General features: G+C 46.5%; 1 protein-coding gene across 1 annotated transcript; it reads left to right on the top strand.

The window, feature by feature from the left end:
• Positions 1-2576: 2576 nt before the first annotated feature.
• HHIPL1 (HHIP like 1) lies at positions 2577-23731 on the top strand. The gene is made up of 9 exons (XM_030040987.1): positions 2577-2856; positions 7724-8370; positions 10676-10819; positions 11104-11432; positions 13405-13531; positions 14410-14555; positions 17606-17687; positions 19531-19613; positions 22221-23731. The coding sequence occupies exons 1-9, from the start codon at positions 2581-2583 to the stop codon at positions 22820-22822; spliced, it is 2436 nt and encodes an 811-aa protein (XP_029896847.1). The 5' UTR covers positions 2577-2580; the 3' UTR covers positions 22823-23731.
• The last annotated feature ends 489 nt before the right edge of the window (positions 23732-24220 follow it).

Below are 24220 nucleotides of genomic sequence, written 5' to 3'. Positions count from 1 at the left end.
AATGGGTCATTTTAACACAAAACCTCCTGTGTGGCAAGTTCTCAAACTACCATGGGATCTTGGTGAACACTGCCTACTTCAAACCCCATCCCCATTCTGTAACGGCTCCACACATGCATGTTATTGCCCTCAGGTAGCAACAAGAGCAACTTTAAATTTAGCACTTCAGGTCGAGGGCAACAGTTCCCCTCCTAAGCTTAGTCTCTAGCAATGGCTTGGCAGAGAACTCATAAAGAATAACAAAACAGTGATTAAAAATACCGATAAACTATACCTTGAAAGATTGCCATGGGGTGGGTGAACACGGACTATCCTCATTTTACAAATGGGAGGATACAGGCAGAGAGATAGAAACTTGGGAATGATCATGCAGCAAGTCTCCAGGCAGGACTAGAAAGAAAAGCTAGAGCTGTGTGCTCCTATCCACCGCAGCACAGATCCCTCACACACGGCCCATGAGCTCCTACCTGTGGTCTGGGAAGCCTCAAAATACAGCTCACAACAAGATGTAAAATACGCCATCCTTGACAGAACTAGCTCATTATTGGGCCGAGGCAGCTATGGTCTCGGTTTCAGCACTGTCTTGCCCATTAATTGCTGTGCAGTCCCCAGCCTGAGGGGTAACCAAAAAATTGCCCTGCCTGAATGAACAAAACACTGGGAGCTCTGGCATGGGGGCATGTATTGTAAATGCATGCAGAGGACTTCCCAAAGGGATTTTTATGCCATTTTGCAGTGACGAGCAGCTCGAATCTATAGTTCCTGTTCTACAACTCACCGCTAAATATGCGCAGCATTTAATTTTTGTTTCATTTCTGAAATGTTGCATGGATGCCAAACTAATCAAGAGCTGTAATAGCAAATCAAGAGGCTATAGGATAAATCCCATTATCACAGAATATGTTTGGTTACTGCGATCCATTCTTTGTATATTAAGCATTGTTGCGATGTTAATTAACAATGGCTAAAAATCATTACAAAAGCTGAGACAACAGCCAGTGTTAACCATAGGAAAAAAAGATTAACTGAGGTGAAGAGGGAGATGCCTTTACATCAGTTGTTTTTACACAAATATGGGATTGCATAACTGCATACTCATTTTTTTGCGTGGCATGCAAAGTTTTCAGGGGCAGCGGCTAGATCACGTGCTTTCCAACACGCTTATGAAGGTCATCCTTGAAAAAGTGGTTTTAAATGACCAAAAATAAAAGGGCAGAGAATTCTCAAGTGAGATCATCAGGTATTTTGGTTGCCTGCACATACGCAAAGTTTTTAGTGACCTTAACAGCAGTTACATAAGCATATGGAGAGAAAAACAAACTCGTATTAAATGCTGTAACCCATATGGTCTCCTGACAGGGTATTCCAAGCCATGCACTGATTTTACAGTCCATATGCACTGTGCAGCAGTTCTTTGGTCTCAAAGCAGGAGTCAAAAATAGCGTATCAGCATGAACTCCACATTCTTTGTCTTTTATGGGCAGTCTCTGCGTTAATATCGAAATACATAATACACTGTGGCTAGCTGCGTTTAACAGCAAAAAAATGCCATCTACATGGGACTTGATCTTACTAGCTGACAAGGTCACATATATGCTATATGATGTGCAAAAAACCAGCATTTGGAGTAAGTATTTTTCTGGGGTATGCCATGAAGGACTTTAAGGTAAGGAAAGTATCGTCAGCAGTTTTATTTTGTTTGGGCAGGGAGTGCCTGGACAGCACGGAGGGAGCACCGTTCTCGATGGGAGGAGCATCTTCCTAAAGGGGAGCATGTCGCCTGGGCTATCCAGGGCCACACGGCGTAGAGTCCCCACGCGCCCTCTCCCTTCCAGCCTCAAAGCTGAATCTAATCAGAATCTCAGCCCGGGATGAGATTGCCAAAGGATGGCCAAAGGATGTAGAAGCACAAGCGGTACCGACGCCGAGTTTTCTTGTTTGAAAATATGCCCGTCAGCCGTATAAACTCAAGAGTGCTATGCTCTCCCATGTTTTGCTCTTAGGAAAGACTGAACGGCAGAACCGAGCCCAGCAGCCAACACTCGAGGAGCCAGTCTAAGGAGCCTGTTTCCAGTATGACACGTTCTGGCCTTAATACCCTCCGCTGTGACCCACCCCCGGTGCCGATGGCACAGCCAGGGCCTGCCAGCCCGCGGCCCGGGTGGAATGGAACCTAACCCGCCTTTCCAAATCCACCACCGGGACGCGAGCGCGTTTGTCGTGACCGAAGCGGCGTCCCTCGCGGCCCGGCGCTGCCCAGCCGGCGCCCGCAGCCCGGGGCCGCGCGTCCCCGGGGCTGACCTCGGCGGCGGCGGCGGCGGCAGCGGGGGGACCGCGGGGCGGGCGCCGCGGGGCGGCCGCTCTCCGCGCCCCTTCTGCCGCGGGGCGGGGGGGGGGGGGAGCGGGGCGGGGGGCCGGCCGAGCCTCCGCGCAGCCGGGCCGCCCGGCAGCACCCCCCCCCCCCCTCCAGCCGCCTCCGCGCCGGCCCCGCCGCCAGGCTCGCCCGGGGAGCAGCGCCGCGCCGTGCCGCCAGCCCTCCGCGCCCGCGGAGCGGCCATGGGGGGGCTGCGCGGGGCGGCCATGGGGGGGCTGCGCGGGGCGCGGGCGGCGCTGGCGCTGCTGCTGGCGGCGGCGCTGGCCCCGGGGCCGGCGCGGCCGCACCCGCAGTGCCTGGACTTCAAGCCGCCGTTCCGGCCGCCGCGGGGCCTCGCCTTCTGCCGCCGCTACGCCGACTTCGGCTGCTGCGACCCGCGCCGCGACCGCGCCCTGCTCCAGCGCTTCTACCGCCTCAGCGCCCGCCTCGACGGGCCCACCTACGCCGCCTGCGCCGGCCACCTGCAGGACCTGCTCTGCCAGGTGAGGCGGCGCGGCGCGGCACGGCCCGGAATGGCACGGCACGGCACGGCCCGCCTACCGCACGGCGCTCCCGCTGCACTGGGGGCTTCCGCCGCACACGGGGATTCAGCCCCTGCCCCGTGCTTTGGTCCCGCAGGGTGCTCTGGCCCAGGCGTGGGCGCTTCAGCCCCGTCACGGCACTTTGGCCCAGGTGTGGGTGCATCCACCCGTGCAGGGCTGCAGCAAGCCCAGGTATGGATGCCGCAGCCCAGGCACGGGTGCGTTGGTCCGGGGGGGGTGCCCTGGTCCAGGCACAGGTACTTTGGACCTCGCAGGGCTGCGTGAGCCATGACGTGGGCACGCCAGCCCGGGAGCGCCTGCATGCACCCGTGCAGGGCTGCATCAGCACAGGCACGGGCGCTTTGCACAACCCAGGGGTGCGCGAGCCGTGGCGGTAGCGCCCTGCCCAGGCAGGGGTGCGGGGACCACCCCACAGGTGCGTCAGCCATGGCATTAGTGCCTGCGCCCAGGCACGGGTGCTTTGGCCCACATATGGCTGCACCAGGGATTAGTGCAGCAGCCTAGGCAAGTGCTCCCAGGAACCGCCGGGAGCGACTGTCCATCATCAGGTGTCCCAGTGGACTCCTTGTCCTTCGGCAGGTGTCTGAAAGAGAAATAGGGATGTTGCTCTGCTTTAATTTATGAGATGGGTATGCGGGCAGTTAAAATTTGCAGACTCCCCTCACCCTCGCAGGGTTAGATTGCTGGACCTGGTGAAGACCCCCAGGAGGGGACCTGCCTGCGCAAAACATGCTCCTTGTTACGCCCAGCTCCTGGGATCAGGTGTTTTTGTGTACTGGGTTACAGCATCCTGAGATGCTTTTAGCGTGTGCCAGGTGCTAACAGTCCTGATGATGGGTGCCGAGTAACGCCCGAGGACGTGGCCTAGAAACCTCTGTGGTGGCCATCCTGCACAGGGGAAATTTCCACTCAGGGTTGATGTTCTGTGGCCAGATATGATAACAGGATGATCACAGTCTGTGCAGAGCAAAGCATCTGACCCTATCATCAGCGGTGGCCTCGTATGTATGAAAATGCCCCTGAGACACAGCAGTGGCAGCTCTGTGCTGTGCAAGTGTAAATCTTAAATTAATTCAGACAGTGGAGTCTCGTCTGCTGTGCTCAGATGGGATCAAAGTGGCTTTTCAGAAATCCTGCTCTTAGCATTTTGCAGGGTACCTCTTGTGTTCCTGAAAGCGTGAAGAGAAAGACAACCCTTTTCCACATCAGCTTCTAGAGATATGACTTTTATTTCCTCTCACATTGTACTGGAAGCAAAAAACCTTTGAATATATTCCTGAAACAAGTGGTGTCCAAAAGTCCATTTGCAGATAGGAAACCAGTTAGCAGCGCCTGCTAAGCACTTCTTCTGCCTCTGGAAGCGACTAAGTAAGTCTCCTGCGTACATCAGAAACCCAACCGTTGAAAATTTGTTCAGAAGCAGTGAAATATTTCAATGTGGGAAAAATGATTCATTGAAATGTTCTGATGAGCTCAGTGCATCACCAGCCCAGATGCGGCTACAAACCACCACCTTTGGCCTCACAAGCATGAAATGGAAGTTCAGGCTTTGCAAACACTCCAGAACACTCTGCTTCCATTCATTCATTTCATATACAATTTATATCTTAGACCTGAATTAATTAGTGGGTTTCCGTGACTTATTCGGCATGCTTCTGTCTCTTTCTGCTCACAATTTGTGATTTCTCTCAAATGTGATCAAATTATTTTGACAAGTGTCTCAACTTGTACTTGCGGTGAGGATCCCTACCTTCTCTTAAATTGTGATTTGCTACGTGGTGCTGTTTCTGTTCCCTGTGGAAGGGCAAGTGGAAGAGCAGAAACATCCTCCCCTCAGTGCTGCCCATGATCCCCCAGCCCCAAAACAGGGTCTCCCCCCACCCAGAAGCAGGCTGAGAGGATGCCTTTGGCCGTGGGGGAGAGGAGGGCTGCGGTGGGACATCGCCCTGCCTGCCCCACAGCCTCAACACCCAGGGGGAATTTGGCGGGAGCAGGAGATCTCAGGGGACGTGTGTGGGTGTGGATTATTGTGCGGTGGGATACAGGACTCAAACTGCGGGAGAGCAGATGCCTCGTTCTGCTTCTCGGGGAACAGCTTGCTTAAAGGCTTGAGTTTCCAGATGGAGGTGGACAGGGAATGTCAGGGATTACGTGAAAGTTAGATGGTTTCCTGAAGAATCCTGTTGCTTCCTCCTGATAGCAGCAGTAAATAAGCCGTTGTTTGATGTGGGTGTTCGTCCACATTCAGACTGTTGCAATTCCTCAGATAAGTAGCTGCCACTGAATTCCTGGAACAGATGGGATATATTTGGCTAACTTGTCTTAATGTTACTTGTTTTATTTTCTGTTGAGTTTTTTTCATGGTGCGAGCTTGTTCCAGCCCTACTGAAGTCACTGATCGCCTGCCCGTTAGTTTCCTTGGTCTTGGGACCACATCACAGTTTAAAATGAAGGAACAGACCATGTCATTTGGAAATGAGAATTTAGATCTATTAGTGATACTGGGCTGTAATGAAGCGTCAAGTTTCTTGGTGTTTTGAGTTAGTGAATGTGACAAGACAATGCAAAGCGTGAAGGACCACAACATTTGATTCAGAAGCAGAGAAATTCAGGATCAGGCATCAGCCTCCATCTCTTGTGGAATAAAAGTTGGAAAATATTCCACATGTGTCTGGAAAATACCCTAGACACATGCTCGGGTACTGTCTGGCTAGTGATAGATCTCTGTACATGATCGCCAGTGTAATGCCACTGTAAATAGCCGTATGCCACCAGGAAGGTGGTAAGGAGTGAAGGAGCCATCCACAACTGCTATTCAAACACACCTAAGGCCGGGGTGAGCAGCCCGCAGCGGCAAAGGGACAGGGAAACCATACCTCTGTGCTATTTTTAATTCTGATGCTGAGGCCAGGACGTTGCTTTATAATGCATAAGATCACCGCTTGCTTTGAAAGAGGCTTTCAGAGAACCAGATACAGCCTGGTACTCAGGTGGTGGGCCTCCTCTCTCTGAATGTGAAACCTCCGTAGGCAGCGACAGACTGAGCTCTCATCCAGCCCTGCCTTCAAATTCCCTTTCTGTCTCATTTCAATTTGTCTTCTGAGGCCAAATTTTCAGTCATAACAACTGCATCGGCAAACGCTCTGGCTCTTTCTGTCCCTGGCACACCTCGTGTAACTGAGTGCCTTACCCAGTCTGCCCGTGTAATTTCAGTGCTTTGTGTCACGCGCAATCTCCTTTTTACCACATTAATTGCTACTCATTTGAAGGCATAATAACCTTCATTTTGCAATGAATGGCTTGACATTCCAGGAGGAAAGCTTATTGTACGCTAATGATCTGTTATATGGCCTCTCAGTTTATTATGGTATGTAATGGAAAATAAAATAAAAATTAAATATTGTGTGTACTTATCAGCTAATTTAAATACTTCAGTATCTCAGATGTTATATCTTTTCAGCTATTGAATACTGCTGTAATCTGCATTAAGAAATAGCTCCCTAGAGACTTAGAAACAGCTCCCTGTGTTGTTTTTTTTAACTAACCTGGTTTTGCTTGGAAGAAATGCCATCTAGGAATTAAAAAATGCAGAATTTATTCAAGAAGGATAGTTTCTCTTTCTACCTTTCTTCCCTCAGTTATTTATCTGCCCTGTGAAAATAACTGAGCCTCCACTGACTCACGTTACGTTATTTGGAGAGCACTTTTGAGATGCTTGTCAGAAAGATGCATTACAACTGGAAAATATTTTGTGTTTATTTCAAGGAAAAGCCATTGCAAAGCAGAACTGAGCCACTTTGGTCAGTTTGTAGTTTACAGACAGTTTTACTGGATTGCAGTGGCTTTTTACATAAGGAAAATGTGCCTGTCAGAGTTCTCGTAGTGGAGAATACAGTGAACTATGTGAACTTGATTCAGTCTTTAGGTAGATTTCCGAGGCTGCACCTTCCAGAAACGAGGGTTGTGCTGCAGCCCACTCCCAGTGGACCTTGCCTGGATTATGGCCATTTGGTGCTCACTGTCTGAAATCCTGCAGCCTGAGCATCCTCCGCAGAACTTGGTGGCCAGTGTCATGATCGTGAGATACATTTCACCGCTTCTGCTCAGGTATATAAACTGTGTGTAGGCAAAGATCCACCAGCAAAGGCAACTGGACCGGAGCGAAGATGGTGTATGCAGTGATAGCATCCCAGGGCTGGGTGCATTGTGCGGTACTAAGGATGGGTGTCCTTCTCCTTTCCTCCTACACTTTCTCATCCTGCTCCTTCCAACCTGTAAATCACATCTGTGTTTGAGGTGCGTGTCTGGATTATCAGATAATGAGGTATGAAAATTGCAGGCTTTGGCCCTGACGACCTTTCCCATTCCCTCCTCAGCCTGGAGATGCAGGACCTCAATCTTCTCAGCTAACTCTTTGGGTTCGCTTCTGTCCTGTGATGAATCTGCTCATTATTTCATAGATAAAGTCAGAGCATCCAAGATAGAAAAGTCTCTTTCTCCCCAGTACAGTCTACTAGGGTAATGTAGCAAGATACGTGTCATTGCTGGTTTCCTTGAGTTAGTGCTACGGTTGGAATAAATGAATAACAGCATGAGGAAGCCAGCTTTCACCAGGAGCATTGAAGATCATTTCCGTGAATGCTGAGATAAACCAACTTTCTAAAATCTTTTCCTCTGTTAATATATCTTCAGAATAAACCACAACATATGTTACAATTAAGGTGAAGTTTCTCCAATTAATATTGCTGCTCAGCTGTTTCAAATCTGATCCAAGAAATGGCTTGAGGCTTTTTCTCTCTCCCTCTAGGAATGCTCTCCATATGCAGCTCACTTGTACGACGCCGAGGATCCCTCCACCCCCGTGCGGACGATACCAGGACTTTGCCAAGACTATTGCCTGCAAGTGTGGCAAAAATGCCGCTCCATTTTTCGCTATCTGTCTGAAGACCAGGAGTTAATTGCACTGGAGAACAACATGGCAAAATTCTGCCACTACCTGTCCTTGGAGGACACAGACTACTGCTTTCCACACCTGCTGGCTAACCAGAACCTTAACCAAAACCTGGGGTTAGTGACCGCTGACGCGGAGGGCTGTCTCCAGCTCTGCCTCGTGGAGGTCGCCAACGGGCTGCGCAATCCCGTTGCGATGGTGCACGCCAACGATGGCACCCACAGGTTCTTCATTGCGGAGCAGGTTGGCCTGGTGTGGACCTACCTCCCCGATCGATCCAGGCTCGAAAAGCCGTTTCTGAACATCAGTGAAGCCGTACTTACTTCACCTTGGGAAGGAGATGAGAGAGGTTTTCTAGGCATTGTCTTCCATCCTAAATTCAAATTTAATGGTAAAGTGTATGTCTACTATTCAATTGAAGTTCGTTATGAAGAGAGAATCCGAATCAGTGAGTTCAGAATTTCTCCTGCTGACATGAATGCTTTGGACCATGGTTCTGAAAGGTACTGTACACACGTTTCTCTGGCAAATGTATTTACGATCGCAGAGCGTAGCTTGTGCATTTTTAAAGGCTATTAATGAATGAGACTTATTTAGCTTAATATTCTTCTTGCATGCCAGTGTGCTAGCATGTTAGTGCAAGTCCATGTCTAGCATATTGAGATAGGCAACACGCATGACCTCCGTGGATGAACTGCAAGTGCTCAGGGATAAAACATTTACATTTCTCTGTTCTGGTATGTCAGAAGATTTAACTGAACATTGATTAAACATTATTTACAGTTAATGTTTCAGTGGGGGGGGGTTTGGTTGGGTTCTTTTTTGGTATTGTAATAATTACTCTTTAAAATAGACTTCTGCAAAGCATGAGTGAAATTCATTCCAAAGCCAAAGGTTTCCAAAATCAGTATAAACAAACTCAGTGATACTGAACCAAAGATGGATTTGGCCCCACATTTCTTTATCTGAATGACAGCTCAACTCTGTGATATTACAAATTTAATAACAAATTAAATAAAATGCAAACCACTATGCTATTACTGAGTGCATTTTGACTGGAAATTTCATTTGTTTGAGTCTGATCCTGCAGTTGATCCACATTAATATGCACAGATAATTAGAGGTTTGTTTGTGGAGACAGTCTATAGAGTTATAACCTGGTGCAGAACCATGTAATAGAACCACTGGTTTAAGAGACCCTTGAATATTATTAATTTTAAGATTTTTGCTTTGTTACATGGATTATATTAGGGCTTTGCAAATACTCAGCAGTGGATGATTTTAGCTCAAAAATGCACATAGCGTAATGATAGAAAGGGGATGCTGGTTTACAAAGCAATGACAGCGATTCAGTGTAAGCAGCACTGTAGATGACAGGTAAGGGGAATTTAAAGGTGGTCCTCAGGAAAGCAAGTCAGGAGTTTAAACCTGCAGATGTCAAGGCCCACCAGCTCTCTCATTTAAAAATCCTCAGGCTCTATGCTTGTAACATTTTCTGTGCTTATTTAGCTGATGGTTAGTACAGCCAAAGCTAAAGAAAACAAAATTGTGGTCCTGTTGTGCTTGTGTAGGCATGGCTCCCACTGACTTCATCCTGAGATGCTGCCCAAGAGGCAACTTCAGCTGACACATGGTGTGCGTTGGCTTAGCAGGAAGGCGTATGTCTGTTTGCCTGCAGATTTTTGCTCAGTGTGTTTTGTTTTCTTCCATCTTCTTTGGGAGGTTGAGGAGGATTCACCTTTGGGTCCGTACAGGATCCTCCCTCGCTCCTTCTGCCGCCTGGAGTCTGTGCGTTGGTGCACAGTTACCGTATGTCGGAGGTGGTGACATTTAGCAGCAGGTGACAGAATAATTACATAGTTGTGTTCCTTCCCACAATTTACAGTCTGATCACAAACTATCAGTACTTTCAGAAGGGAAAATAACTTGCTAAAAATGAGGTGGTATAAGTGATTATTATAATTTAGTTTTGCAGGTATTAAGAGGCACCGTCAGCATGAAATCTGGACTTTTTTAGAAGCTGGATTAAAATAAACTTCAATTATTATAGCTGGGAACCTCCACTGCGTGTATTTGTGGCTTTACCTTTCTATAAAGTTATACTTTTATATATTTCATGCTTTCCTTATTACAAAAGGGATGCCAGGTACCTACAATAAACAGATAAAAGTAAGAGAGAGTTAGGTTTTCAAATTAAGGTAGAAGTTGTTGGTACTGCTTTGAATAACCTTTGTCAAAATGTTAATTTGTTGGTGGGGCTGCTTTTAACCACTCTTTAAGCTTGTAAAGTCGTGTCTATGTAATTATCATTTAAGGATTCTTCTCTCTTTAAGAATTTAACTATTACTTAATGTTTGAAAAGTTTTAGGTTCGCCTTGAAAGTGCCTGTCAGAATTGTGCCAAATGCTGTACAGATGCACAGATGGACTGGCGTCCTTTCTCTTGCAGTTTACAATCGGATTTAAGCTGAGATGCCTTTTTCTTAAAAAAAAAAAAGTTTAGCAAGGAGGAAGGAACAATCAGAGGAAAAGTACAATTAATTAAAAGTATATTCTGTTATGTGGTTTCCCAGATTTTCCTTATTACACAATTTGGCATTTCTGTAATCTGGAAAATGTGTTGGAATTATTTAAAGTTAGAACATCAGCTATGCCCAAGTAAAATTCAGTAACGTGGATATGGAGAAATTTGCATCAGACCTGTTCTGTCGCCATTTCCATGTGTCAAGGGCAACATTGGTGTGACGTTGCTCTGCCCTTTGCTTAGGGCTTGTGCAGCAGGTAATGCCTCCTCCCTGTTTTTCCTTAGGGTGATCCTGGAAATAGAGGAACCCGCTTCCAACCATAACGGAGGAGAGCTGCTCTTTGGAGATGATGGGTATCTCTATATATTTACTGGAGATGGAGGCATGGCTGGGGATCCTTTTGGGACCTTTGGAAACGCCCAGAACAAGTAAGAGCGAACCCTTCCCTACGGCAGCTCCAAGCCACCAGCATGTGTCTGCAGGGCAGCGGGTTGTGGGAAGTCGGTGCCACCTGAAGGCTGTTCGGTGGCCCGAGGCAAATGAAATCATCTTGAAATGGTTGTTTTTTCAGAGATATTGAAAGGCTTGTCTTTTCCAAAACAGAAAGAATGAAACCCTAGACTTTTCCAGAAAAGCTATCTCTGATGTTTAACCAAGGTCTAGTTTTTATTTCTTTTTTTTTTTTTTTCTTTCCTTTCTTCTCCCAATACAGATCAACCCTGCTGGGCAAAGTGCTGCGGATCGATGTGAACAACAACGACCGCGGGCCTCTGTACCGAATCCCTCCCGACAACCCTTTTCTTAACGACCCTAAGGCTCGCCCTGAAATCTATGCGTACGGAGTGAGAAATATGTGGCGCTGCTCTTTCGATAGGGGCGAACCTCACACCAAGGAAGGGAAAGGGCGGCTCTTCTGCGGAGACGTGGGGCAGAATAAATACGAAGAAATCGACATCGTCGAGAAAGGGAAAAATTACGGCTGGAGGGCAAGGGAAGGGTTCAGCTGTTACGATAAAAAACTTTGCGCCAATTCTTCAATGGGTAAATAGATGTGCTCTCTAAATTGCCTGCGTCTCCCACTGTGCAGTTTTCTGCACCATCATTTTTAATTCCTGCCTTCAAAGCTTGGCTGCCTGGTGGAAAACATACATTTTTGAGATGGAAATCTATACTGTTTTAGTCTAGAAGAGAACTGACTTGGGAATAAATATTGAAAGTCCAAATGTTACCATTTTTGAGTTAGGAGCAAAATGAAACATGCTAGCTCTTGTTTTTCTAGGCGATCTGTGTTGTTTGTCAAATTGCTTGGTGATTCTGTGATTTAGGGAGACAATTTCATCTTTTTCACATAAAATAAGCTTTCCTGCAGAAGAAAGAAAAATTTGGAGCAATTGTATTTTTCTCCATAACTCACAAGTAGTGTCCTTATTTAAAAAAAAGAAAGAGACGTATTGTGTAAGCTGGTCAACCAGTATGCACACTGCCTGCTTTGCAGGTAACTGGATGTATAGAGTATTGTTGTTTCTTTTAGCTATGCCAAAAAGGAAAACCTTAATTTTTTCTTTTTTCTTTTTTTTTTTTTTTTTACTTTTCAAGCCTGGATTCAGGGTATTTTCTGGCTGGCTAAATTCCAGTGCACGTGTGAAGTTGGAGTGTATTGTGTTGCGAGGTCTGACGTGGACCACATCTTGTGCTGGAGCATCTCCCCAGAGATCCAGGGGGGCAGTGGGCTGGCACTGATTTGCACTAGCTGAGATTCTGATTTTTTTCTCTTCTGCATGCTATGTGGTGTTGTTTAACTTCCTTCCTTTTATTAACTTAGTTTAACTTCCTTCCTTTTATTAACTTAGCTACAAGTACAGTGGTAGTGATTAAGTGTTTTTTATAAAAATTTCAAGAGCAGGGAGCAGAATTTTTGCACTCCCTTTGCTGAAGCAGTTGTCAGAGAGCCCGTTTAGTGCTCTCCTGTGTGGCAGCGCCTGCGTGAGCGTTCATGGCAGGCACTTTACTGAGGTCCCCAGGGATTCAGAACAATTTCTGTTGCCTTTAGAGACCCTTTTGTTAGAACAGTGAAATGTCACAGCCCCTTTAAAATGATAAGTGCAGCTGAAGTGTAGAAAACGCCTGCTTTAGGTGAAATGACCCTGGTGCAAGTTCCTCACTGGCAGAGCTGCCGGGTTTGCTACTTGAGGCATCTGCTACATGGGCAGGGAGAAAGGCTGTGAGGATGAGGAGGGGTGGTTACCACAAGAAGATACCTGTGACCCAGGAGTTTCAAAAGAAATGGGAGGAAGCATCTAATGGAGACCCTCAAAATCAGGGCATCTCCCTCTGTTTTGCCTCTGTCTTGTGTTTTAACTTACATTTTACAATGAATATGCCAGTACTACATCTTGCCTGTGCCACACCATAAATATTTGATGGCCCTTTCAGGTTAAGCTCCCCTGTCTCAGAGAAACGGAAGCTATTCGTGCTGACATCTGACATATCTTTTCATCAGTGCCTGCAGTCTGGAGTTACCTGTCTCTTTTTTTCCCTTTCACCACCGAAACAAAGCTGCATTGGACAAACACCTCCTTCATGGGTGCAGCGACTCTAAGAGGAACCTGCAAATTCACATCAAAACCAGCCAGGCTGTGTGGAAATGGGCCAGAAGCGGCTCTAACAGAGCTGGGTTGTGGCAGGAGGAGAAGGGCTCCGGAGGATGGTGAGGTGTCTGGGTGACAGAGAGCACTCAGTCTTATCAGGGATTCAGCTTATATTCCAAGGGAAACACTGACCAGTCTCGCTGAGCAAGCTTGTCTTTGGTTAGAACAGCCAGCTAGGCAGAGCGATCAAACATGGTTCTGAAAAGGTGAAAATCAAACTAAATTACTCCACTGGCACTTCATTTAATTAGAAGATGCTCAAGTGAACCTGATTGTATCCTGCTAGTCTCAGAACTATCTGGCTAAACAGCTATTCTGCATCATGTGTAAAACAAGGCAAGTCAGAGATCTTTTCTCCCCTACAGATGATGTGCTTCCAATTTACGCGTATCCGCACCAAATGGGGAAATCTGTTACGGGAGGCTATGTCTATCGGGGTTGTGAGTCTCCAAACTTGAATGGCCTGTACATATTTGGTGATTTTATGAGTGGGTAAGTAAATACTTCAGATAGATACGCATTAAGCTGTACCCCCAGCCAAAGTCCTCCAGCGATACTACATCTGCCTGCAAGTGCTCATGCAGTCTAACAACTGAGGACATGCTGCTCCTTGTTGGTTGCAAGTACTGTGCAAAGCCTGACTGCTCATTACAGAGAGCTCACGTGGCATGTTTTATATAACCTTTATTCCATGGTGCTGTGCAGGAATGCAATGTTTGCATTCCAGCAGCCCTTGATGTTGCTGATTCATATTGTGCCAATACAAACAAAGGGGCTATGATATGATGTTCATTTAAAGTCCTGGAAGTGGTGTAAAAAAGCATTTGAATACATCCTAAAAAACCCCCAACGCTCTGATGCAATGTTTCCAGACACTGAAGATATTGAAAGAAAAAAAATTGTCCAGCAGTGAGTCTGCTTCAAACCTGTGGTGAGGCAGGCATGAGACTGCTTTGTTTTCCCCCCACCTCCTCTGCCTTTGCTGCATCTGCATCTCCCAGGCCTCTCGCACGCAGCCCCTGCACCGCCTGCCCCAGCTGATGCACTGGTCCTGGGTGCAGGAGAGAGGCCACAGAGCTGCAGTGAAGCCAGGTGCTCTGCGTCTCTGGCAGGGTCCCCCCGCAAATAGTCTGAGATCCCTTAAACCCTCCACTATTGTTTTTTCATGTGCTTGTGTTGCCCTTGAAAGACAAGGTGTTGCGGGGGCATATATTTGTTTAATATTAACAATCCCATCATTTTTCAGAGGCACTGCAGTCCTATTGCAGCTAGTGTGGGTAGGAAGCATTAAACATCCTTTCAGGTGTCCTCATTAATGTTCATAAATTGTCTCCTTGGTTGTGTTGTGCAAGTGTTCTTTCGCCTTGCAGACGCCTGATGTCTCTGAAGGAGGATCATGCTACTGGAGAGTGGCAGTACAGTGAAATCTGCATGGGGACAGGACAAACGTGCATGTTCCCTGGGCTTATCAATAACTATTACCAATACATCATCTCCTTTGCTGAAGATGAAGCAGGTAATCTTTTAACTTTATGTCACACTGAATGGCATGCTTGTGGTTTCTCTTCGGAGTAAAACACCAGAGAAGGGGTTAGAGGGGGCTCCTGGGAGGCAGCGAGTGGTGGGGAGGCAGAGCGTGAGTCTCTCAGTCTTTAAAATGGTGGTGGGTGAGATTCCCAGCATCTCCCAAATATCAAACCAAAGTTACAATCCTAATTTTGAGGCCAGCGTGCCACACAGTGCCTGCAGGACTGAGTCTGGGTGTGCTGGGTGTGCTGCTGCCTGCACACCTACTTTCCGGAGAGATGGGGAACAGCGGGGGGCAAATACAGTAAAGCACACCTTAGAAAACAAACCTCATTCTTCACGATGCCATGCCATGGGGAATGCAGGCCCTGAGAAGCTGAGAAGGCGATACCCAAGTGAGAGCAAGTCTATGCTCTTGGCTAGTCAAGAAGGCTTTGAGCGTTATTAATGGATACAGGGAAGCAGATGTAATGAACAGTATTTATGAACCTGCTCACCCTGGCCTGGAATATTTGTACCTCTTGAGGTGAAGCAGAATGAAAGCCCTACATTATGTCTTGAGTGAGGCATTGGCAAAAGGCTGCTTAAGTCCATATTTTATTAGTGCCAGCTGGGATTTTGCCTTGCATAGAACTGAAGGATGTAGTCTCAGTGGAGCTTTGCATAGCTGTGTTTTAAGATTGGAGACATTTTGCTTTCTAGAAGGGAGCTGCTGCGATTTGAAAAGGAGGAGATAAAGAGTCCTGGGGTGAAAGCTGGTGGTTGCGCCCTTTGTTCATACAAGGGTATGGTTAATTGCCCAGCCCTGCAGTGGGGCAGGCAGAGCATGCAGCCCCTGGCTGGGAACAGGGAGTGGATGAGCCCTGCGATGTTTAGCCCCATTGTTAATTAGCCCCGTGTGCGACTCAGCAATGCAGGAGTTTGTGTTCTGCCCCATTGCGGGGAGGTTCTGGCTCGTGGTCACAAGCACCCACTTCTAGAATGCACAGTTTTTAAACATCTGTTTTTCCTGCAGATTATGTCAGGTGTGGATGTTGCACAAATGCAGCATCCGTTGCATATCATATAAATGCAGATTTTATCATGTACATGCAAATCATCCAAATTAAGTATTAGCTCGAAAGTTTGACTTTGGAATTTTATCTTTTTTTGAGTTAAAATCCATTTTCTTTGATGGTTAATGTTCATGGGAGGTAGAGCTGTTTTGCAGTGCTGTGCTGAGAAGGATATCTTACCCTAAAATCAGAATAACTTAGTTTCAATCAGCTTTATGCCAATTCAGAGGGCTGCCAAATGCAGTATCAAGCTGTTAATTGCAGCCCTTGCTCATGCACCTGGGGAGCGGTGTCTGCCTCGTCCTGCACCTGTGGGCAGAGTCTGTGGGAAGGGGGGGTGAAACGCTGCCACCCTTCTGCCCTGCACTTTTCACGCGTACTTTGCGTAAGTATAATAGAGCTGGGTGGAAATTTGGGCTGGAGTCTGTTCTCAGGTAGTTATTTGCCTTGTGTTTGCTTTATTACAATGGAAATAAATCTGTTTATAACAGTGTAATGAGGTTGCTTTATCTGCAGTGAACAGTCTTCTCTTGCACCTTTTTGGTGTGCTGGGAATCAGGTTTTTTACAAGTTTATCACACAGTTTATTTTAACAAGCTTTTCTTCACAGAAGCCTTTGTTTTTTGGGGTTGTTGCTCTGATGAATGTTAATTTTGCTGGTGCAGTGGATGTGTTCATGCAGTGGGGACACCTATATTTTTGGCTCATTGCACAGCCATTATAAAGCCAGCAGGCCCATGCCCTGGCAGCTGAACGTGTCGGGAACATCCCAGGCCCTGCGCTATGTCTGTGGGGTGCACATGTGATAGCCTGCGTGCTTCATGGCCTGAGCATCCATAATTCTACCCGATAATATCCAGGAAAGAGGGGTGGGATGTAAAGCACACATCACTGCACTGCAAAACACAGTGTCAGGTGTTTCCCGTCCCTGTTTGGACCAAGGCTGCCTCTGGCCTGTGGTTAATGGAGCCCACCAGAAAAAGAAAGAAACCAGCCAGGGGTGGCCAGAGGTGTCTGCCCTGGGAGAATCCGGAGGAGCTTGGCCTGCAGCAGCGCAGGAGAGCAGGGAGGAGGAGGGAGGCTCAGCAGCCAGCAGAAGCTGCGACCAACTGCCTGCACCTTCCTTTGCCCACTCTGACGCCCTCCACCCCTTCCCCTCTTCCCCTTGGGGTACCCATAGGATGCCCAAAGAAATCTGCCTTACTCATTAAAAAGATCTCCATTGTCTCTTTTTCTTCCTTTTTTTTTCCTTTTTGAAATACTGCAAATTTATTTTTCCATCCAGATCAGCTCTCTGATCCTTTTCATTGCACCACTCAAGCATTTGAGCTGGCAAAAGAGAAAGGAGAGGGCTGGATGGACTGCTTCTCCTGGCCTCCCCTGCACAACAGGAGGAGGATGGAAATGCAGTTAAGAGAAAATACGTCGAATACATGGTGATGGAAATTGTCTGGCTGAAGTTCGAGCCCTTTCCTATGTGGCCTGACAGAGAATCCCAATGCCTTTCTCACTCACTTTGTGAGTGTGCTAGAGAAAGCAAAAGCAAAATCTTGTTCTGTAATTCACCCCAAACGAGTGCTTCATCCAAAAGAGCAAAAGATGGTGTGAACAGTCTTAATTTCCTTTCATTTTGTTTCAGGGTTGAACTGTTTTGCGTTAGTGAAGTTAAAGGACACAGATCAGACTGAGATGACAGCTAAAGTCTGGGCAGCTGAACATGCAGTGGAAATTTGTCAAGAGTATTTCATGACAATATGTAAAAGCTCCCACTCACTAAGAGTATTTTATGCCATTGGACTGCAGATGAATGCTCCTTACAAACCCAAACACAACCCTGCATTGTTTCCTCCCATAACCAGATCTCTATGTCAGTCCTGGGTTTCCTGATGCTCTCTGACCTGTGATGCAGAGTTAATGCCCTTGTGCTGTACAGGACAGGAGCTCCACGGAGAGTTTTCATGGCTGTGTTTTGTTTTTTTCCCAGGGGAACTTTACTTCATGTCTACCGGCGTACCAAGTGCCACGGCTCCCCATGGAGTGGTGTACAAAGTGGTGGACACCTCGAGGTATGAGATGTTCCTGTTGCAAAGCCTAAGCGTGGTGCACTGTGTCCGGGTGTGGATGTGATGAATGATGCTGACTGACTAACTAGCTCTTCTCCCACACTGGGGCCTTCTTTGGAGCTTGATCAAGGGAAGCCTGGAGCAACCCGTTGTGGGTCTGCTTTTCTCCCGCAGTCGTCGGAGTCTACGCTGCCTGGTGATAACCAATTTGTTTGTTATGGGGCCTGTTGGTGTTATGTGGCTTGGGAGATTTGTTCCAGAAAGCTAAAGGAGTATTTTATGGGTGGCTTGTCTTTCTTGAACAAAGTTTCTCTAGATTCCTGCCCAGAAGGAGGCACTTTTTCTCAAGGTGTTTATTCTCAGTTCCTCTCCATCCCTTGTAGCCGGCTGCATCTCCTGTAAGAGCCCTGTGCCCAGGCAGCTGCAGCCAAAGCTGACCCAGCATGACCTGCAGTGCTTCCTCGGGCAAACCAGAAATGAATGTCAAAAAGTACGGGGGTTTTTGTGTTTTAAAGAGGAAAATGGCTTGGACAAGGAAATAAGACCATTATTACACCTTCTGGATCCCACGTGCGTGTATCTGAGACTGGGCAAGGCAGGGAATAGCTGTGTTTTATAGGAAGACTTATAGCTGTTTTTTCCATCTTCCTGGTTTTTAAGCATTACTGCTATTGGCTAAACGCCAGACTACTTTCAGCCAGACATGTAGATTGAGGCTTTTGTAGCTTTTATTTTTTTTTAAATGGATTAAATTTACAGCTTTAGCTATCTGAGCATTTTGAACCAGACCACTTGTCTGGTTTTATGTTGGAACCGGACTCCAAAGTTAAACAGCCCCCAGAGCTGCCACGTGTTTTCCTCCGGTTCTCCTCTGTCAGAAGCATTTTCCATTATCTAACACAGGGGAAGAGTTCCTGTAAACTGTGTATTAAGAGGCTGGTATTACGCAACCTTTGCAAAAATAAAGAAAGCAGAAGTCAAAAGCAAGTCTTAGGTTTAAGTTTAAAAAGAAGTTTCATGTGTAGAGTACAGAAGAAACTCACAGGAAAATTCATAAAAGTAGGGAACATCCCTGTCTGTAGTTGAGAGAGAAGTTCTTTGCCTTCCACAGAAATGCAAATGCAGACAATCCTAATTACAAAGGAGTTATACCCTCCAAATGCAAACATCATGCATTTTTTAATCAGTTTGAAAACCTCTGAAGAAGTGTGCAGATTAACAAGACAGGCGTCACAGGAAAAAGTGATGATGAAATGGATGTAACTTCTCAGATGTGAGATATACCTCCATGGCAAACAAATTTGTGTCAAAATAATATGCCATACTAAGAGGGAGCCTCTGTAGGAGACACTTAGAGCTCTTGTTTGAAACTAATGCATTTTTGGTACTACTTTTGTAGTAGTTAGTCTTTTGTTTGGGCTTTATGTATGAATAACAGTGTATTACTTTGCCTCTCTGAAGACAGCCTGAAAACTTACATGCACATAACCTTTATGTCAGATGTTCAACATATACTGTCTAGTTTTGTAATTTTTATTTTCAGTTTGATTAATCTCTTTCTGTAATGCTTGAACCTGCCAATGTTTTATTTCCTTAATGGATTCAGCAATGGCAAATGAAAACACAGCCAGAGGACTCCACGGCCTCGTGAATGTTTGGGCTTTGATCAACGGAGATATGTTTGTTTAATTATGTTTTCTACTGTAAGAGATTACTTGGATCATTTAAACAGACATTTTTTTTTTCCAATGAGCATTACATTCATAGAAAAACAATGGAAAGCAAAGGCTCACTATGCCAGGGGAAAGGAATTAATTGTGCACTGTATGTGTCCCTTTTTTCGCAGGAGAGCACCACCAGGAAAATGCGGAGTTGAGCCGTCGCCAGTGAAAGTAAAAAGCAAGCGCATCCAGTTTGTGCCAAAGGAGAGTAAGTGTCACTGTTGCTGTTTATTATTGGTGCATGTTAGCTGGCAGTAAATACAAACTCCAGGCTCACACTATCTCCATATGTGTGGAGACCACCCAGAACTTGACTCTTCAGAGTATCCTCAAAATTAATTCTTACCAGCTGTTCTGGATCTGAAGAGTTGGTTCAAATAAGGCATAAGATATTTCCCCTCTCCTGGCCATGTGAAATCTTCTCTGTAGTTTCTGCCCTTGTACATTTTCCCTTTTCCATGCTACATCGTACCTTTTTCATTACCACCAACTTGGTTTCCCCGTAACTGTTTCTGTACTGAGATTCTGTGCTCAATGGAGCTTTTCAGTGATAAGTGATTTTTTGCAGTGCCTTCAGGTAGTGAGGAGCACTTCAGGAGCTGAGCAATATGCCGGCTAAAGGGTTGGGAAATAGCTCATTGAGGAAGATGAGGGCTGAGTCATTGTTAGTTTTAAGTGAGAGAATGTGGGATGAGAAAACACTCCCAAAAGAATCGGTGTGATCAGCCATTCAGGTGACCTTTTGGCTTATCCAAACCCTTCAGGGCTTTTTGATTGCTTCATACTGAATGAAGTATTGTACTGCTAAAGCTGGAGTAGTCAACGATGTAGCTCAATCTGCAGCAAGCCAAGTACTACTTAACGTTAAGTGCAAAAACCTAAATACACTATTAGGATCTCAAAATTAGATTAGGCAGCATCACCTTTCTTTTCCTCTGTGCATTTTGCTTACATGTGTCAGTACCTAAGCAGTACTCTACCAACTTTTTCATAACGTTAATATTACTGCCTCTAATGTCAGAATACTTTCATTTAATTTTTCATTACATTAATCATGTTACACTGCATTTGAGTCATTGACAGTTCCTACAGCTTTGACTTCAGGGAGGAATGAGGGCACTCAGCACCTTGCAAGATTGAGTCTTTAAGATCTAAGGCTAATTATTAACTGTTGACATGCCTCAGCACTCAGCAGGTCTTCAGAAACATTCTCCTTTACAAGCTGTGCACGCACTTTCCAAACATTAGTAACTTGGTTCGCGTTCAACCAGTTTTGTCTCGGTTCCTGCTTATGCATTATTCTCCATGCAAGTCCGAAGTTCGGATTTTTCAACTATGCATATAACTAAATCTTTGGGTTTGTTTACAAGGTAGTTTTCATCATAAATTAAAACTTAGAAATGGTGGGAGAGATTCTGCTAAGTGTCTCAAGAACTAAATTCACTTTTAGGTAAAACCAGACATGAAAATTTCGATTCAGAAGCATGCAAACAAGGACGTGTAGCTGTAAATGTTTTGCTGTTTTGGTTAGTGTTTAGTGTGAATGTAACAGAACTGCCAATGCACGTGGCTTGCATTAGCTGGATGCATGCATTTGTTGGAAGTGTATTTAACAAATAGCTTGACAAAGAGTAATATATAACAACTTGATTCAGTGAGGTGAAAAGCACTCCCAGGTGACTACTGGCTTTCATGCAGTCCTACATATGAATTCCAGGATTTTTAAGTGCTGTGCCAGGTCAGGCTCTAGCAACTGAGGTGTGCACAGGTAAAGCTTTCACATCTATTTATTGCCTTCAGAACCTCAGCTTCCAAAGAAGGGAAATATTTTCATGCCATAAATACAATTCCTTTCCAAAGAGCGTTATTTGCAAGAACTGGACCACTGCAAGGGTTTGTCTTTTGGGGACAGTAGATATTAAGTATACATAAGACAGTCATATTTTAGCTCATCTCCGTACTACAAAGCAAATGATGAATGAGAACGGATAAATCTAGGATATAATTCAAAAAGTTCTGATGTCTTTGCAAATGTCTGTGACACTGTCCCAGCTCAGTTGATTGTTACCGTGAGCAATTCTGAATTGCTTCTTTCTGACAAGCTAAAACTTATTTTTAAGCTAAAAATAGAGCACATGTGAATAAGCAAGTCCAGTAATGCCTGGAAACTGTGACGGCAAGGAATTTTCAGCTCTTCAGAATTGAAGGCTCTTTTATTTTTTTTCATAAGGAAGAAAAAACCCAACCCCAAATCCTGTTTTATGTGTTGTCCTGGCAACTCTGTTCCTTTTGCACATTCCAGTTGCCAGAGAGAATTGATTTTGAATGTTCCTGATTTCAGCTCCTCGGAATAAAGCATCTGGCCCAGTGGGGAGGCCGGCGCTCTGGCTCTGGTAACAATCCAATCATTAGTAATGAAGAGAAGAGCAGAAATAGTGCCTGTCTTTAAAATGCTTTCAGCAGGGGAGAAGGGTATGGTGGGGAACTCCTCTTCTGACCGTTAAACTCCAGCGCCCACCCTGTAATGGCCAGGCTGAAGTTTTGCCAGTAAACTGCTTGGAGTTTCCTTCTTGGGAGAGGCTTACTTGTTGGCATTAAGCCCCGGAGTCCTCTCTGCTAACTAAAAGCAGCCGACATTTTTCGCTGAGGAAGTATTGGCTCACCGGGAGCGTTGTCGCTTCTCAACAGAACCAAGTAAGCGAATTCCAACAAAGGAATTAAGCAGTCAAAACTCAGCGCTGGTTTCGTATAGCTGTCTTCAAACACCGCCCGCAGAATGACAGACTCGTGGTTTCCCGGGATTTTCCCCCCACAGAGCTTATTGTGAAAACTCCGACGCCGCGGCCCCGGCCGAAGGCCACGACCGAGGCCCCCCGGGGAGGCGGGCCACACCCCGAAAGCCCCGGCGCGCCGGCTGCGGACCGGGCGGGCCGAGGCCCGCCGCCGAGGAACCGCAGCGGGACGCCCACCGCGCCAGCGCCGAGGGGCAGGACCCCCCAGCCCAGGAAGGGAGGAGAGAGGAGAGGGCAGCGCAGGCAGAAGAAACCCGCCGGCGCGGCCCCGCCGCTGCGGAACGGCGCCGTGCGGCTGACGGGGCAGCGGGGCCGCGGCCGGGGCCGGGGCCGCGTGGAGGTCTACATCGACGGCGAGTGGGGCACGGTGTGCGACGACGGCTGGAGCTCGGCCGCCGCCGCCGTGGTGTGCCGCCAGCTGGGCTTCCCCGACGCCGTGCGGGCCAGCAAGAAGGCGGAATTCGGGGAAGGGACTTCCCTCCGCGTTCTCCTGGACGACGTCCGGTGCTCCGGGCAGGAGAAGACGCTGCTGGAGTGCGCCCACGCCGACGTCGGCACGCACAACTGCTCCCACGAGGAGGACGCCGGCGTGGTGTGCAGCCGGGAGGAGGCGGCGGGCGGGTGACGGAGGGGCTGGGGGCGGCAGCGGCGGGGCTCGGAGCGCGGCCCGTTCTTGCCCGACCCTCTCAACCGGCGTCAGCGCCGGGGAGGGCGTGCTCTGCCCCGGGGACGCTGCGTCTGTTCGGAGTAATCGTGCGGTTTTCTTCGTGTTCATCCCCACGCATCTGCCTTGGAGGGAAAGAAAAAGTAAAACGAAGCGGCGACTTGAGCGTGTCGTGGGCGGGGACTGCATTTGTACAGGGCTTTTTTAAGAAGAAGAAAATGCCAGACATCAGCCGTTACAGATTAGAAAAGAGACGCACCCCGTTGCCCTTTCCCCCTTTGAAATACAGCATTCCCCAGCTGTGCTTCACAATGTTTTGCTGAAAAATAAATTCCCAAATGACCGTGTTTTGCTCTTACGGAAGTGCTTTGCGTTGTTTGGCTTGCTTTGCCACCTGCAGCTCTGAGTGGTCGTTTCTAAGTATGCGTAAATCTGTGCCTTTCTTTGCAGAATACAAAGCAGATTTTTTTTTTTTTTTTTTTTTTACTTTCCATGCACTAGTTTAAAAGAAAATTATTCTTCTGTAACACCTTTATTGGTATAAGCCTATTGGTTATCAAAGATAACTGTGTCTAAGCAAAATCAGGTAAATTAGAAAAAGTCTTAGCATACTGCCTAGAAAATATTTCTGCAGTTTACACTAGCCTAAGTGAAAAGAAAATCCGGGCTTTTTTACAGGAACCGGATCCTTATCCAGCTTAACCCTGAAGATACTTTGTACATGCTTCTCCGCTTTCCCAAACCTTGTGAAGCCACGTGTTTCTGCATTCAGTTCCCAGTTGTGAATGACTAGACAAGAGGTAATGACTGGGGTAATAATCCTGTAATATTTACCCCTTTTTAAAGGATATTAAAAAAAGTCAAAACTCATTTTGTCTGAAATGTGTTTTTCACCTGAGTGGTGATTGGAGACACATGTTCTTGCCTTTCGTTGTCTCTCTGCACTTGATAGCATTTTGCCTGGTTATTTTTTTCCCTGACATAATCAGGATAGGTTTTATCTTGCTGCTCACAAAAGAACATGAGAAATACAAAATGAAACAAACGTAAAATGACTAGTGCATCCAGAAAAGTTCACAAGCAAAACCTTGTATCTAAAGCTCTTACTGTGGATATTTATTTTAATTCCCCAATTTTCAAGTTGACAGTGTCCTCTTAAGCCTAAACCATTGACGTATATGGTAAATAAATTAGTTTTAAATATTTTTCCTGAACTTTCTGATATACCCATTAAATACTTTTGGTATTAAAAGAACACCTTCACTATACAAAACCAGACAATCAGAAAAACGGCACTGTCTCCCTACTTCTTATTAAGTATAAAGGGGAGAACAGACATATAAAACGCCTTTGGCAAAA

This window comes from Aquila chrysaetos, chromosome 2, assembly GCF_900496995.4.
Source record: "Aquila chrysaetos chrysaetos chromosome 2, bAquChr1.4, whole genome shotgun sequence".
Lineage (NCBI taxonomy): Eukaryota > Metazoa > Chordata > Aves > Accipitriformes > Accipitridae > Aquila > Aquila chrysaetos.
This window is presented reverse-complemented; position numbering and strand designations above follow the sequence as displayed.

Bases quoted from the DNA above. Each gene is read 5' to 3' on its own strand.
- HHIPL1 (XM_030040987.1), top strand. From the start codon at position 2,581: ATGGGGGGGCTGCGCGGGGCGCGGGCGGCGCTGGCGCTGCTGCTGGCG. The intron at 2,857-7,723 runs GTGAGGCGGCGC...CTCTCCCTCTAG, and splicing joins TGCAGGACCTGCTCTGCCAG to GAATGCTCTCCATATGCAGC. The intron at 13,532-14,409 runs GTAAGTAAATAC...TTCGCCTTGCAG, and splicing joins TTTGGTGATTTTATGAGTGG to ACGCCTGATGTCTCTGAAGG.